Here is a 14,811-nt window from a genome sequence, read left to right as displayed (position 1 = left end):
TGAGCAACAGACACAACGTGCTGGAGGAACTCAGCAAGTCAGGCAGCATCTGTGGAAGGAAATAAACAGTTGGTGTTTCAGGCCAACGGTGCGAGGTTTCATCAGGACTGGAAAGGAAGGGGGAAAGAAGCCAGAACAAGAAGTTGAGGGGGAGGGAAAGGAGTATAAGTCAGCAGGTGATTGGTTAAACCAGATGAGTGAGTAGATAGGTGGGAAGGGGGGATGAAGTAAGGAGCTGGGAGGTGATAGGTGGAAAAGGTAAAGAAGAAAGAACCCGTTAGGAGAGGATAATGGACCATGGAAGAAAGAGGGCACCCAAGGAAGGAGATGGGAAGGTGCGAAGGGGTGAGAGGGGAACCAGAATGAGGAATGAAAGAAGAGAGAAGGAGAAGGGGAGATAAATTACCAAAAGTTAAAGAAATTAATGTTCATGTTGTTAGGTTGATGGCAGCCCTGACAGATTATGAGGTGTTGCTCCTCCAGTCTGAGTGCGGCTTCATTGTGGCAGTAGAAGAGGCTGTAGACCGACATGTCAGAAGGGAAATGGGAAGCTTTTTAGTATAATTCTTAACAAAGCCAAAGATATCAAAATTAAGGCATGTGGAGAAATTCTCTATGTAAATGGAGTGAGGATTACCCATTATAATCTATTTTTAAGAAGTAAATTTTACATTGTCATAACCAAACATTTTGAAAGATCTGTTTTGTAACAATTTCCTCCTGGTTTGTGTTTCTGTACCTTGCAGCCCCATGTGCACCTGACAACATTTCCATTAACCTGGACTGTGACACCAGGAGTACGTCAGTGACCTGGGCAAAGGCTGAGGGTGCCATGTGGTACATTACAACAGCAGAAGGACAAGATGGACACGTTTCACTGTGTAACACAACAGAGACGAGCTGTGATTTCATAGATCTGCACTGCAGTCAGACATATTCAATGACTGTAAAAGCAGTGGATGCTTACTGTCAGAGTATAAACGCTTCAGTGTTTGAAACTGAGACAGGTAACGTTGCTAAAGTCTCTGGCGTGTAAGACAAAAGCTGATGCCACTACAGAAGGAAGAACTATTCTGAGATCTCAGAATTGGAAAAATCACTGAGTGTTTCTGGATCTTCAGTGTGAACTCATTCAGTAGAAGTATTGAGTGATCAGAGGGTTTCTATCCAGTATTCTCCCTTCTCCTCCACTAAAAGTAGCCTCTCTTGACCCTTGCAATTGCAAGTCCTAATTAAACACTGTAGCCTGTGTTGAATTCATAGGCTGAATTCAATCCAAATGACAACTGGCAATCCTTGTTTCCTTGCTGGCCAAATGGATACAAAGACTTAATGAAATTCTGGAAGAAATTAGAAATGAAGGAAGTTAACAATTTAAGCAGTGTCAATGATGAGAAAGAGTTAATGTTTCAGGTCATTGACTATGTCAGAACCTAAATAACAAAATTGCAGAAAATTCCAATTCCACAGTATCACAATAGGCTGGATCAGCTAAGCCAGCTCTCTTTCCGGGACCTCGGGCCTACCTCTTATCCACTCCCACAGATACTGATCTTCATGTTAGCTGCTCCTGGGGCCCAAATCACAGAATTTACAGGCTCCCTCTAAGCCTCTCCTGGGATTTGTCTTCTGTCCAGTCACAGATGGCAACTCACCCGTGTCTGTATCACACCCAGCAACCAAACCAATCACAATAGTTACCAAAATAAAACAATCTACTAATATTATGTTTAAGCATAAAATGAAGTTATATTGTTCAAGGTATTTCATCCAGAGGAAGGAATATGCCAACTGATTTTTATAGATTACCACATTTAATCAAAGTAAATGTTACTTCTCTACATTTTTCTGTCTGAGTGCAATGCATATCTTCACTAGGGCTTTAACATGGAATCAAGCAGCATGTAAACAGGCTCTTTAGCTCAACGGGTCCATGCTAATGCCAGTCGCCCAAGCTCCTCCGCTCCATGTAGCTATCCAAATGCCTCTTGTATGTTACAATTGTACCCACCTCAGCTACCTCCTCTGGCAGCTCATCCCAACTATTCACTGCCCTCTATGCAAGGAAGTTCCCTCAGGTCTGTTCTGAGTCTCTCGCCAATTATTTTGTTTTTGTGCCTTATGGTTTCTGACCCCACAACCCCGGGTGAGAGGCTAAGACCTTCCACCTTGTCCACAGCCTTCATGATTTTATAGATTTCTATGAGGTCACCTCTGCCCCCACCCCAACCATCCTCCTGAGCACAAGGGAGCAAAGGTCCAGTGTGCCGACCTCTCCCTATAACTCAGGATCTCTAGTCCAGGCAGCATGCTCATAAATCTCTGACACAAAGTAGTTATAGTGCATACTGAGCCTGGTGGAGGAGTCACATCTGGAAGAATTGTTACAAGGAGAAGATAACTAATCAGAACTATTGGAAAAGAGGGAAAAAATCTTAGTTATAATGTGACACAGCACAGAAACCGGCCCTTCATCCTTTTGACGATCATGCTGACAAAAAAGACATTTACACTAAGCCAATTCAAATCTCCCCACAGTCCCATCAACTTCCCCCAGATTCTACCACTCTCCTACACAGTAGGGACAATTGACCTAGCCACACACATTGTTGGTATATACTATAGAATGAAGCTCGAGCATTTGGAGAAAGCTACGTTGTCACAGGGGAGATGTGCACATTACTGTATTGGTAGTTCAGATTTCACAGTGCAAAAAGAATCCCTTTGACCCAGCTGGCCCGTGCTGACTGAGATGACCCATTGCCCCATTTAAGTTAGTCCCATTTGCCAACATTTCGCTCATAACTTTCTAAATCTTTCCAATCCATTTACCTGTCCAATTGTCTTTTTACAACAGCCTCAATCACTTCCTCTGACAACTCACTCCCACAGATAGATTTGATTCCCTTTGTTTATATATTCCAGACATACCTCCACTATTCTTTTATTTTTTTTTTATTTTTATTTTTTGAGATACTGTGTGGAACAAGCACTTCTGGCCCTTCAAGTCGTGCCGCCCAGCAACCCTCAATTTAACCCTAGCCTGATCACAGGACAATTTACAATGACCAGTTTACCCACCAACTAGTATGTCTTTGACAGCTCGTTCAAGATCTCCTCACGTGCACCCTATAACATTTCTTTGTTCTCTCTGTCCCTTCCTATTTCTTTTGCAATTTAAAACTTGTTCCCCAGTTCTAATGAAACATCATCAACTTGAAACTAGCATTTGCTGTTTCAATTCATTGGTCTGAGGCTGTTTACTGAATACATAAGAACAATGGAAACTTCAAGAGCAAAACTGCAGAGGATAAGAGCTTGAAACTTGATCCTGGCTTCAGATAAGACCAAAGGTGTACTCTTTTAAAATTAAGAGGTGAACTGTTTTTAAAGATGATTAGAAGATTTGTCTGTGGAGACAGAAACTAATTCCAATGGCAGAGGATTTCTGAACAAAGGGGAAATCAGTTTAAAATTACAGAAAGATCCTTCAGGGATGGGATCAACAATTACAATTTAACATAATTAAAAATGGCAATCAGGAGTTTGCTGCCTGACTGACGATGTTAGATTAATAGGCATTTTCAAATTTTGACAGCTGAGGATGTTCAGGGAATTGAAAACAAGGTGCTCGTGGATAATTCAGCCTTAATCTAATGAAACAGCGGAAACAAATTGAGGGAACGAATGGCCTAGTCTAGTGCTGCCCCAATGTCTGACATCTGCCGTTTGAAGTACTCACTCATTTCAGTAATTCATGTGTTTGTCTCTCTCCAAGTCCCTTGCCCCCCTCAGAACGTACAAGCTGATTGTGACGGTGTCACTGCCTTTGTATCATGGGAGCCGAGTAACCTCACAGTGTGGTACACCGCTACGGCTGAGGGGAGCGATGGACACACAGCCACCTGTACCACATCCAAAACAAACTGTCTCGTCCCAGATCTTCACTGCAGCCAAACATACAACATCTCTGTACTCGCATTTGGTGAAACCTGCAGCAGCTTCCGGAGCTCCCACTACGAAATTCATACAGGTAAAAAAGAAATAAAGCTTTATATAGCACCTCTCATCTCCCTGCAATGTCCTGATGGAGTTTGCAATGAAGAGATTATTTTTGAAGTGTTTGCAGCGTAGGAGTCATGGAAAAGTGAGCAGCCAGGCTATGTACAGCGATCTCTGAAGAAAAGTCATTAAACTGAATTATTTGGTTAGAAAAGGCAGTTCCCTGGTGACACAGTAGTGCATACTTCTTCAAAAGTGTTCTTCAGTATCGTTAACTGGAACAGACGTCGCCGAACTGCTATTATGTGCCTAGTAATCTTTACTCGATTGAACAATAATCATTGTAAATTATTCCAACATTGTTTTAAATTGCCCTCCTGCTAAATTTACATTTGGGTGGTTAAAGTTAAAACTGCATTGCAATGCTGAAGTATACAGAGATGGTACACAGCAACTCACTGTTATAACCGGGCATTGGAGTGGCCAATTGTCCATCATTCTGATGTGCCTACTTTTTCAAGCAATTGGTTTTAAACTAAACGGACACAGAAGCACTGTCTGTCAACTTAGTCACTCTAGCCTGTCTCTCAGTTTCCTTTTCTCGGTGTGATGACAGGTTGCTATGGAAGTGCACTCCCAAGCTCCACTGATTTCATTTCCAATCATTGCATGGTGTTCAACTTTCACTCATCTCCATAAATTCCAAAATTCTCTATGGATTTTGGAAACAGAATCCTTCTAATTTTTCCAGTCAACATTGATGACTTAGTTTTCAAACTTGGTGCCAATCACACTGACCCTAAGTATTGTCCTGAAGAAAGGTCTTGGCCCAAAACGTTATCTGTTAATTCATTTCCATGGATGCTGCCTGACCTGCTGAGTTCCTTCAGCATTTTGTGTTTGTTGCTCTGGATTTTCAGCATCTGCAGACTTTCTCAACCCTCTCTCTTGACCTGGAATTCCTTTGATTCTAATATGGCTGGGCTGAGTGGACAAATGTAGAACAAATTTGAAGATGTTTAACTTCAGAGATTTGCTAGCAGGTAGTGGAGTTTAATTTTTGTATTTCGTTTTCCACAGCACCATGTGCCCCGGATGAAATCATTGCCAATGTGGATTGTAACTCCAATAGAGTGGTGGTGTCCTGGGGAAGGACTGGTGGAGCGACCTCATTCGATGTAACTGCAGAAGGCAGTGATGGTCATATACACTCACACAACACCACAGAGACACACCATGAAATGCTGGATTTACACTGTGGACAGTCCTATAACATAACCGTAACGACACTGAGTTACAGCCGGCATGGCATTTCGAGTACTTCTGTCCAAATACAAACCGGTAAGTAACATTCAGCAAGGAAATAATTCCCATGTGTATTCATTTTGTGTTTCTGCAGGACAGCAGGAATTGATATTTATTTTCTAAATAGCACCCTGCATTCCTGAGAACCTAACGGCTGAGCTTAATTGTGATTTGAGCACAATATCCTTCTGGTGGGATGAGACTGCTGGAGCAAAGTTATACACTGTGACTGTTCGAGACAGTCAAAGAGTTACAGCTTTATTCAACACAAGTGGTACAAGGGCTCAAATCCAGGACCTGCAGTGTGGTGAATATTATACAATCTCTGTCCTAGCAACAGATGACATCTGCAGGAGGCCCCAGAGAGCAGTGGTGAATGTACATTCAGGTATTGCTCATTTCCTGAAATCTTTTTGTGACAGATCAGCAAATGAAGTCTTGCAATCCACTGGCAATATATCATTGTGTATATTTCTCACTTTTTAAAAATTATCCTCATGTTAAACATTTTTCAAAATGTCATTTCTACCTCAACTCGAGATTTTTCCAGTGGTGTAATGGGAGTAATATTTGCTACCGTGTGAGTTCTGATTAATGGATCATTTCCCTATGTTATTTGTACGGGATTGCAGCATTTTCACAGGTGTATTTCTAAATCAACCACTGTCCATGCTCACCCTGGAAACGATCAAAGCTATTCGTAAGGACCACCATAGAATGATAAACATTGTTTTAGCTCCAGCCAGAAGTTTGGAATTCTGACCGTGTACTTAATAAAATGAATATTGAACTCATCACCATCTCCACTTGCTTCAGTGCCTTTACATAATGGAATTTCCTCATTCTTCGCTATCATTCCACTAAATCTCCATGTACTTTGCATGCTTTGTAAAGTGTAATGTGCAGAATTTAACAGTGTATACCAGTAATGGGGAGTACCAGAAATTTAGAAAGATTCAGAATTTTTTTTCCTTGCTTTTTTACCACCTGGAGGAGAACTCTTCTATGGTCACATTGTCCATGCATGTGAGAAGACTGGCTTGTCACTATTATTGACAGGCTTGTTAAGTCAAAATTATTCATGTCTACTGAGAATAAGTGAGCCTGCACTAAAACCAATGCACCAAGTCATAATCTCTAACCAATCTCGCATGCACTAAATCTATTGGGCTCTTTTTAACCTGAGTCACTGGGCAGGAGAACTACAGCGTAGGAGGGATATTAGATTTATATTCCATGGTTTTAATTGAATTGTGTATACAAAGATATGGTCAATGAAACTTAATGGGTAGAATTGATTGCAATCTGTGGTACACACTGAAATTAATATGTAACTCACCCAGGATGCCAGGACTAACAGTGCAGGAATGGCTGTTCAGCTCCCATGTTGGGATATCTAATCTGTAATACTGAAACCTGAGTTCCAGAGCTAATTCTGCCATATGCCAGGCGGTTTCAGTGCAATTGCAACCGTGTAATACACCCAACAAAGGCATACACCTGACAATATGAAACATTAAAATACAAATGAAGTATGCTTTATGTTTTCAAGAAGCTAGGCAGTAACTGTTGAAAGATCTGAAAGTTAAATCTCTTTCTCTTTCCACAAGCACTACCTAGCTGGCTGAAGGTTTCCTCTACTTTATTTATTTTTTTCTTTCAGATACCCAACATCTGCAACTTTTTTTTATTGTGAATTAAGTTGGCTTTTTGCCTGTTCACAAAGTGCAAAATAAATCCAAACTGGCTAATTATGGCCAATGCTCCTGAGGTTAATCAGTAAAGTGATGGAAGGTCTTGTCAACAGTGGTACTTATTCACTAGTAATCTGATGGCCACTTTGGGAATTTGTCAGGATCAATTGACTTAACACCTCATTACAGTATTAGTTGAATTCTAGAAGGTTCTCAATAAAACAGCAGTTTTTGTCGAGTCTGGCGTCAAGAAGTTATAGAAAAATTGAAGTCAGTTGGCATCAAGGATAATGTTTCAGTTATACTTTGTACAAAGGAAGGTGGTTATGGTTGCAGGATGTCAATCAGCCCACCCTGCAGGAGTTCCTCAGAACAGTGTCCTCAGCCCAGCCACCAATGTCTTTCCTTTCTTAAGGTCAGAAGTAGGAATGCTTAGCTTCATTTTCAACTCCTCAGGAAATAAATCAACCCTTGCCAGCATTTTGTAAGAGCTAGACAATATGCAAGCTAAGTGGCAAATAATTTTCAAGTCACCAAAGTGCCAGGTATTGACCAGCTGCAACAAGAGGACCTCATTACCTCCCTTTGATGTTCAATACCAGGCACTGACCATCTGCAACAAGAGGACCTGATTACCTCCCTTTGATGTTCAATACCAGGCACTGACCATCTACAACAAGAGGACCTGATTACCTCCCTTTGATGTTCAATGCCAGGCACTGACCATCTACAACAAGAGGACCTCATTACCTCCCTTTGATGTTCAATGCCAGGCACTGACCATCTGCAACAAGAGGACCTGATTACCTCCATCTGATGTTCAATGTCACCACCATTACATTGTATCCTGCATGCTTCAACATCCTGGGGTCACCATTCATGGGAAATTCAAATGAATGAGTCACGTGAGCACAAGAGTCCTCACCACTTGACATCACAAGCCTTTCGACCATCCACAAGGTGCAAGTCAAGCATACGATGGAAAGTTACCCACTTTCTCAGATGAATCCACCACCAGCAGCACTGAAGTAGCTCAAAACTATCATGAATAAAATCAAAAAGCTGCAACCGGTGGAAATCCAAAATACTGGAAATTCTCATCAATCAGGCAAATAGCATTTCACATTGTTGGCCTTTCATGAGACCTGGGGAAGTTGAAAAGATGTTTTAGTTTACAAGGAAGGGGGAATCAAAGCTCAATATTTAACTGAAAATTTTCAGATAACCAGCTTTTTTTATCTATATCTGAAAATTCTGGTTCTGATGAAAGGTCATCCATTGGTGTTGTTAACTACTCCTTCTCTAAGGTTCTGCCTGATTTGCTTAATACTTCCAGTATTTCTCATGGTCTTGTTTTCCAGAAACTGCAGGAAAGTTGCAGCTTTGATTTTTCCCTCTCTCCAGGCCCTCATTCTTTTTTCTCTATTTACTTCTCCTCTGGATATATTAGCTGTGATCAACAAGCCATAGCCACCCTCCTTCAGCTAGCAACTATAATATCAGTGTTATTCAGTCTCTCTTGACCTTCAGTCTAATCACAAACATCTACTTTGTTTGCTTCACCACTTTCACTTTTCTGTGGCTTATAACATTTCCAACTTTTCCAAATTCTGATGAAGTATCATCAATCCGAAGCGTTAACTCTGTTTCCCTCTCCACAGATGCTGAGTGCTGCCAGTAACTTCTGTTTTAATACCTTCCAGGACAAAGCAACCTACTTGATTGGCATCCAATTTACCACCTTAAACATCCATTTCCTTCACCGCCAATGTACAGTGGCTGCAATATGTACTTTCTACAAAATGCATTGCAGTGACTTACCAAAATTATCCTAAAGTCACCTCCCAGATCCGTAACCTCTGCCACCATGAAGCACAAATGCAACATGCACACAAATAAGTCATAACCTAAAGCTTCCCCTCTGAGTCACAAATCTCAACTTTGAAATATATTACTACTCTTTCATCACTGCTCAGTATAAATTCTGGAAATGCTTCTCCAAGCGCTTTATGAAAGTATTTAATCAAAACTGCAGTAGCAGTTCAAGAAGGCAGCATACCACCACCTTCTCAAGGCAATTAGGGATGAGAAATAAATACTGGTCTTTCCCACTATGTCCAATCCCTGGAAAAAAATAATAAATAAATGAGAAAAGTTTAGCTTCAAAGATCTTTGTTTCTAAACAGCAGATTTACTGGTGATATTGTACCATTTATTTTATGTTCTTCCTCATCTTTCCTTCAAAAAAGGATTACTTGATACTGTTAGTATTTTCATCCATCTCATAATTCTATGTCCTACTTAAATCCTTCCCCATCATGCTGTTAACTATATACTATGTTTAGAATCTTTGGCAGACTTGTCTAAGATGTTAATATATAAAATTAATTAATTATTGAATGAAGTCCTAACTCTATAGGAGTACGACTACATACTTCTCTACAGTATGATAACCAACAATTTACCACCACCTCTGATTACTGTCTGTTAATCATTTGATAACCATGCTGCCCCTGCCCTTCAGTTCATGGATTCCACTTCTGCTAACAATTGTATCATCTGCAATGAATTCAAACATCATGTTCACAAATTTAGAGAGTGAATCTCATCAACACTGATACTTTAAATTGCTAACCATTTCCATGATTTAGAATAATAAACTCCAATAAAGTTATTACTAACTTAGTAAGTTTGTCAATCGGTTTATTTGAATCCACAATGCTTGATCCATTGCCTGATATCCACTTTAACTTTCAACCTTATTTTCAGTCCCTTGTGACCCACAGAATGTCAAAGTACAACTGGATTGTAACCTCAATACAGCTCTTGTATTGTGGGATGATAGTGAAGGAGCACTGTGGTACACTGCCATTGCAGAAAGAGCTGACGGGAGCAACATTTCATGCAGCACATCAGAAACATCATGTAGAACACCCATGCTGCTCTGTGGCCAGTTATATTCTGTGTATGTTGTAGCATCTGACAGGACCTGCAACCACTCTCTGAGTTCAGCAGTTGAAATACAGACAGGTAATCCATTGATTATTGACTATGACATATAATCGAAAAATGCAATTCCATTATTTTAATTCAGTAGTATACTAGAGCAGTATATTGACATAATATTAAATAAAAATTATCAGTTGTACCTAAGTCTTATTAGTCAGCCACACAAGATCAAATTGCTGTTTAGATTTTGCATGTTATGTTACCATAACCGCTCCAACACCATTTCGTCTAACTTCCAGGTTATACGTGGTGACTTGTTTATAGTCTGATAATAAATTTTACTTTGAACATTTCAACTTTTTTCTGTAAACAACCTGAAACAATATCTGTGCTCTAATCCTCCACCTAATGATGTGAATACTATCAAGCATGCCTTGAAATTAATAAATCCATGCAGGATTCAATGATTTAATCCCCAATAATGGTAAATTATCAATTATTTTAGATTCCGATATCTGATATTGATTGACTTCTTCCAGTACTGATCAAGTTAGCCTCTGGCCGGCTGGTGGCGCAGTGGCATCAGCGCTGGACTCCGGAGTGAAGGCTCCCGAGTTCGAATCCAAGTCGGGCCACCCCCCGAACACGCTTTCCATCCGTGCCGGGTTGAGCATTGAGCTAGCCACTCGGCCTCGTAAAAAACGAGGGTCAAGTCAGGAACATTCATATCCTGACCCAGTTAATCCGAAAGGAGACTAATCCTGACACCACGCACCAGACAAGAATGGCTGACTGTCTGGTGCGACAGGTATTATATAGTAGTGAAACCCAGGGAGTTCATCAAGGCAACTTCTAGATATGTGACTATCACACAGTAGCCAGATTGAATCATTTAGTTGTTGATGTTTCTACTGTCCCATACAAAGCTTTCCCATGTTCACAGAAAGAGTTATTAATGGTCTTATTTGGAAGTTTCCATTTTTTTAATTTATTGATGTATACATGTTAATTTAAGTAAATGTATGGCTATTCCTTTTTCCATTCTGTTATGTTTTAATATTTCTTAAGCTCCCTGTAGTCCCCAGAATGTAAGTGCTCACTTGGACTGTGGAAAATACACAACATCAGTTTGGTGGGAGGAGAGCGAGGGTGCAGTGTACTACACTGCTATGGCAGAAGGAGTGGAAGGAGAGGACTACTCCTGCAATACAACGGGAGCAAACTGTGAGATTGTAGGCCTCCCATGTGGCCAGATGTTTAATATAACTGTGTTAGCGATGGACGAGAATTGCACCAGCTTACCAAGTCCAGCTTTTGAAATTCAAACAGGTAACGATTCTTTCCTTTTCAATAAAAATCAACAGAATGAGCATCAGAAATGAATTTCAAAAATTGCATAACATGATAAAACAGGAGATCAATATCCAACACCAAACAGTTAGTAAAATAATAATTAACATAGGTAATCATTGCAAAAAACTCAATTGGGTAGCAGATAATCCTGGCAGATAGAGGAAGCCTCTTGCTTGTGCTTTAACTGTGCATTGGGAATGCTGTCTTATCTGGTGATCATGTAACATTAATAAGGGTTCAACACTCTCACTTTATAGACCTTGCTTTCTGATCATTTCAGAGCTTGCTGAGATTATGAAAATATTTAGCATGGCAAGGAGACAAAGATATCTCTTTCATATACAATCCACCTTGGTTAGGTGAAATATAGTGTAGGGAAGTGAATGGGCATGCACTTAGATAGAAGGAATAAAGGCGTAAACTATTTTCAAAATGGGGAGAAAATTCAGAAATCAGAGGCGCAAAGGGACTTGGGAGTCTTCGTGCAGGATGGCCTAAAGATTAATTTGCAAGTTGAGCAGGGGTAAGGAAGACAAATGCAATGTTAGCATTCATTTTGAGAAGATTAGAATATAAAAGCAAGGATGCAATACTAAGGTTTCAAAAGGCATTAGTTAGAACGTACTTGGAGTACTGTGCACAACTTTAGGCCCCTTAGCTATGAATTGACACTGGAGATGGTCCAGAGGAGGTTCACAAGAATGATTCTGGGAATGAAAGGGTATGAGGAGTGTTAAATGGCTCTGGACCTGTACTTGCTGGAGTTTAGAAGATATAGAGGGGTGGTCTCATTGAAACCTATCGAATATTGAAAGACCTGGATAGAGTGAACATGGGAGGATGTTTCCTATAGTGGGGAAGTCTAAGGTCAGAGGGCAGAGCCTCAGAATAGAAGGATAACTCATTTGAACTGAGATGGGGGTGGTGAGTCTGGGGAATTCATTGCCACAGATGGCTAGGGAGGACAAACCATTGGGTATATTTGAAGTGGAGGTTGATATGTTCTGTGGTCAGGGCATCAAAGGTTACAGGGAGAAGGCAGGATAATGGGGTTAAGAAAAATAATGAATCAGCCATGCTTGAATAGCGGAGTATATTTGATGGGCTGAATGGCCTAATTCTGCTCCTATGACTTATGATCATATGGTCCTATGGTAATAGACAGAAACAGATAATATTCAGGCCATGTTAAGTATGTAGCATTTCCATTATCATATAGGAAACACTCTAATATATACTCTCTGTTAAGATTCAGTCTTAAATAATGTTACAAAAAAGATTGTTTGCAGTTTTGCTCATTGTTGTAGTAATATGATTTGCACAAATTAGCTATGATTTCTATACAAAAATTGTAAGATTTGATATTGTGTAATTGTAATCATGTTATATTGTTTACAATAGTTTCCTGTGCATCTTTCTACAGTACCATGTATCCCACAGAATGTGGTAGCTCACATCAACTGCGAGAATAACACTGTCTCAGTGTCTTGGGATCCCAGCAATGGCTCAGAGTCATACCACGTAACAGCACAAGGGACCAACGGCCACTGGGCCTCCTGGAATACAACAGGCACTGAATGTGAGGTCTCTGATGTGTACTGTGGACTGTATTACTACATAACTGTACAGGCAGTCCGCATGGAGTGTAACAGCTCACACAGCTCTGCTCTGGCAGTTAAAGCAGGTAACATGTGAAGTATTGAAAATCATTTCTAAAATTTACATACATTGTTTGCAGTGTTGCCTTTTATGTACCCTTCAGCCTCTATTGATAAATTTTCTTCTTGCAGTACCGTGTGTCCCCCAGAACGTTGATGCTTACATGGACTGTGATTCTGGACATATGTCAGTCTCCTGGGAATTTTGTGAAGGTGCATTATCATACATTGCCACTGCAGAAGGAGGCGACGTGCAGCAATGCAGCACCAACGATACGCTGTGTGACATCACTGACCTGTCCTGTGGAGAGACCTACACTGTCACAGTCCTTGCGCACGATGACACCTGTGACTCTGCTGAAAGTCCTTCCATCACAGTGAGAACAGGTAACTGCAGCGAAGAGCAGTTTCTTGCATTACTAATTCCTCTCTCCTTCACATTAACTTTGGTGCCTTCTCTATTAGAACATCCTTCTCTAGAATACATTTATTCTGGAGGACAGTGGTTAGCGCGAAGCTATTACAGCCCCAGGGGTTGAAGTTCTGAGTTCAATTCCGGTGTCCTCTGTAACAAAGTTTGTACGTACTTCCCATGAGTATGTGGGTTTCCTCTGGGAGCGCTGGTTTCCTCCCACAGTCCAACAACATGCTAGTTAGGTTAACTGGTCATTGTCATTTGTCCTGTTATTAGACTAGGATTAAATATGTGGGTGGCTGGGTGACATGGCTTGTTGGCCCAGAAGGGTTTGTTCCATGCTCTATCTCTAAATAAACAAACATTTGCCTTAATATTTTGGTTTTAAAAACAATTCCAGAAAAATTAGCAGTTACCATGTAAGTGACACTTTATCTGTTGCTTTTGCCATTTCTAGTTTCATGCATCCCACAGAACCCCGATGTCCATGTAGACTGTGACACAAACGATGCTTCAGTGTTGTGGAGCCACACTAAAGGTGCAGTCTCTTACTTGGCAACTGCAGAAGGAAGGGATGGGCACCCAGCTTCCTGCGAAATGGCCAATACCGAATGTCAGATAACCAACCTACACTGTGGACAGGTGTATAATTTAACTGTGACAGCACTGGATGGTGTGTGTGACACCTCACAAAGCTCTCTGTTTGCATTCAGCACTGGTAGGTGTTTTGATGTGATTTAGTAAGTTTGATAATTAACTGTACAATTTTTCCTGAAAATTTCACTTACAGTGCACCTTCCATGTATCCAAATATCACACCACATTGAAGTAGAAAACTGTTAGGTATGCCTACAAAAGAATTATGCTAAATATTAAACGTTTTGATAAGCTGTCAACATCAGGCATGGAATGAACATTAATTGAGAAAGCTTGCCACGGGGAATATAAGGTCCTTTCTATCAGTGGCTTTCAATAATCCATACAGTACAGACGCAGAGAAAAGCTGTAAATGCAACTGTTAGAAGTGTGGTAGCTGAATGACATATTAAAATGCAAATAGAAGAAAGCTTCAATTATCTAATATTTGACTATTCTGAAATCCAGATGGTTCGGATCTGACACACCAGCTGATACTTGACCTACAGCTTACCAGGGCTAACTTTCCATGCTTCCCCTCTGCTGAACCAAGTTTCCACGCCCCCTTCCAGCTCAGCTGGCCCTGGCTGGTTCCTGAGCTTCCGTTAAACCCACAGGGCCACGACTGCATTTCATCCTTCAAGCTCAGTTCAAGTAGAGACCAGTTTCTATACTTTCTATAAACTGACCAAGGCCCTGTTTTCTGCATACCCTTTATTACGTTCACTGGAAAAATTATGTCACTGTATAATATCCTCCCAAAAATTGAAATGTGTCAGTGTATTAACAGGAATATAAT

The 14,811-nt window shown here is 40.6% G+C and overlaps 1 protein-coding gene across 1 annotated transcript in view; it reads left to right on the top strand.

Annotated features, from left to right (window-relative positions):
* The window catches only part of fndc7b (fibronectin type III domain containing 7b), a 69,669-nt gene that overhangs the window by 29,887 nt on the left and 24,971 nt on the right, over nt 1-14,811 (top strand). The window contains exons 25-33 of the mRNA XM_072274125.1: nt 747-1,007; nt 3,779-4,033; nt 5,083-5,343; nt 5,435-5,695; nt 9,771-10,031; nt 11,019-11,279; nt 12,727-12,987; nt 13,094-13,348; nt 13,834-14,094. Coding sequence (XP_072130226.1) covers nt 747-1,007; nt 3,779-4,033; nt 5,083-5,343; nt 5,435-5,695; nt 9,771-10,031; nt 11,019-11,279; nt 12,727-12,987; nt 13,094-13,348; nt 13,834-14,094 — 2,337 coding nt within the window. The remainder of the gene's footprint in view (nt 1-746; nt 1,008-3,778; nt 4,034-5,082; nt 5,344-5,434; nt 5,696-9,770; nt 10,032-11,018; nt 11,280-12,726; nt 12,988-13,093; nt 13,349-13,833; nt 14,095-14,811) is intronic.

This window comes from Mobula birostris, chromosome 12, assembly GCF_030028105.1.
Source record: "Mobula birostris isolate sMobBir1 chromosome 12, sMobBir1.hap1, whole genome shotgun sequence".
Taxonomy (NCBI): domain Eukaryota; kingdom Metazoa; phylum Chordata; class Chondrichthyes; order Myliobatiformes; family Myliobatidae; genus Mobula; species Mobula birostris.
This window is presented reverse-complemented; position numbering and strand designations above follow the sequence as displayed.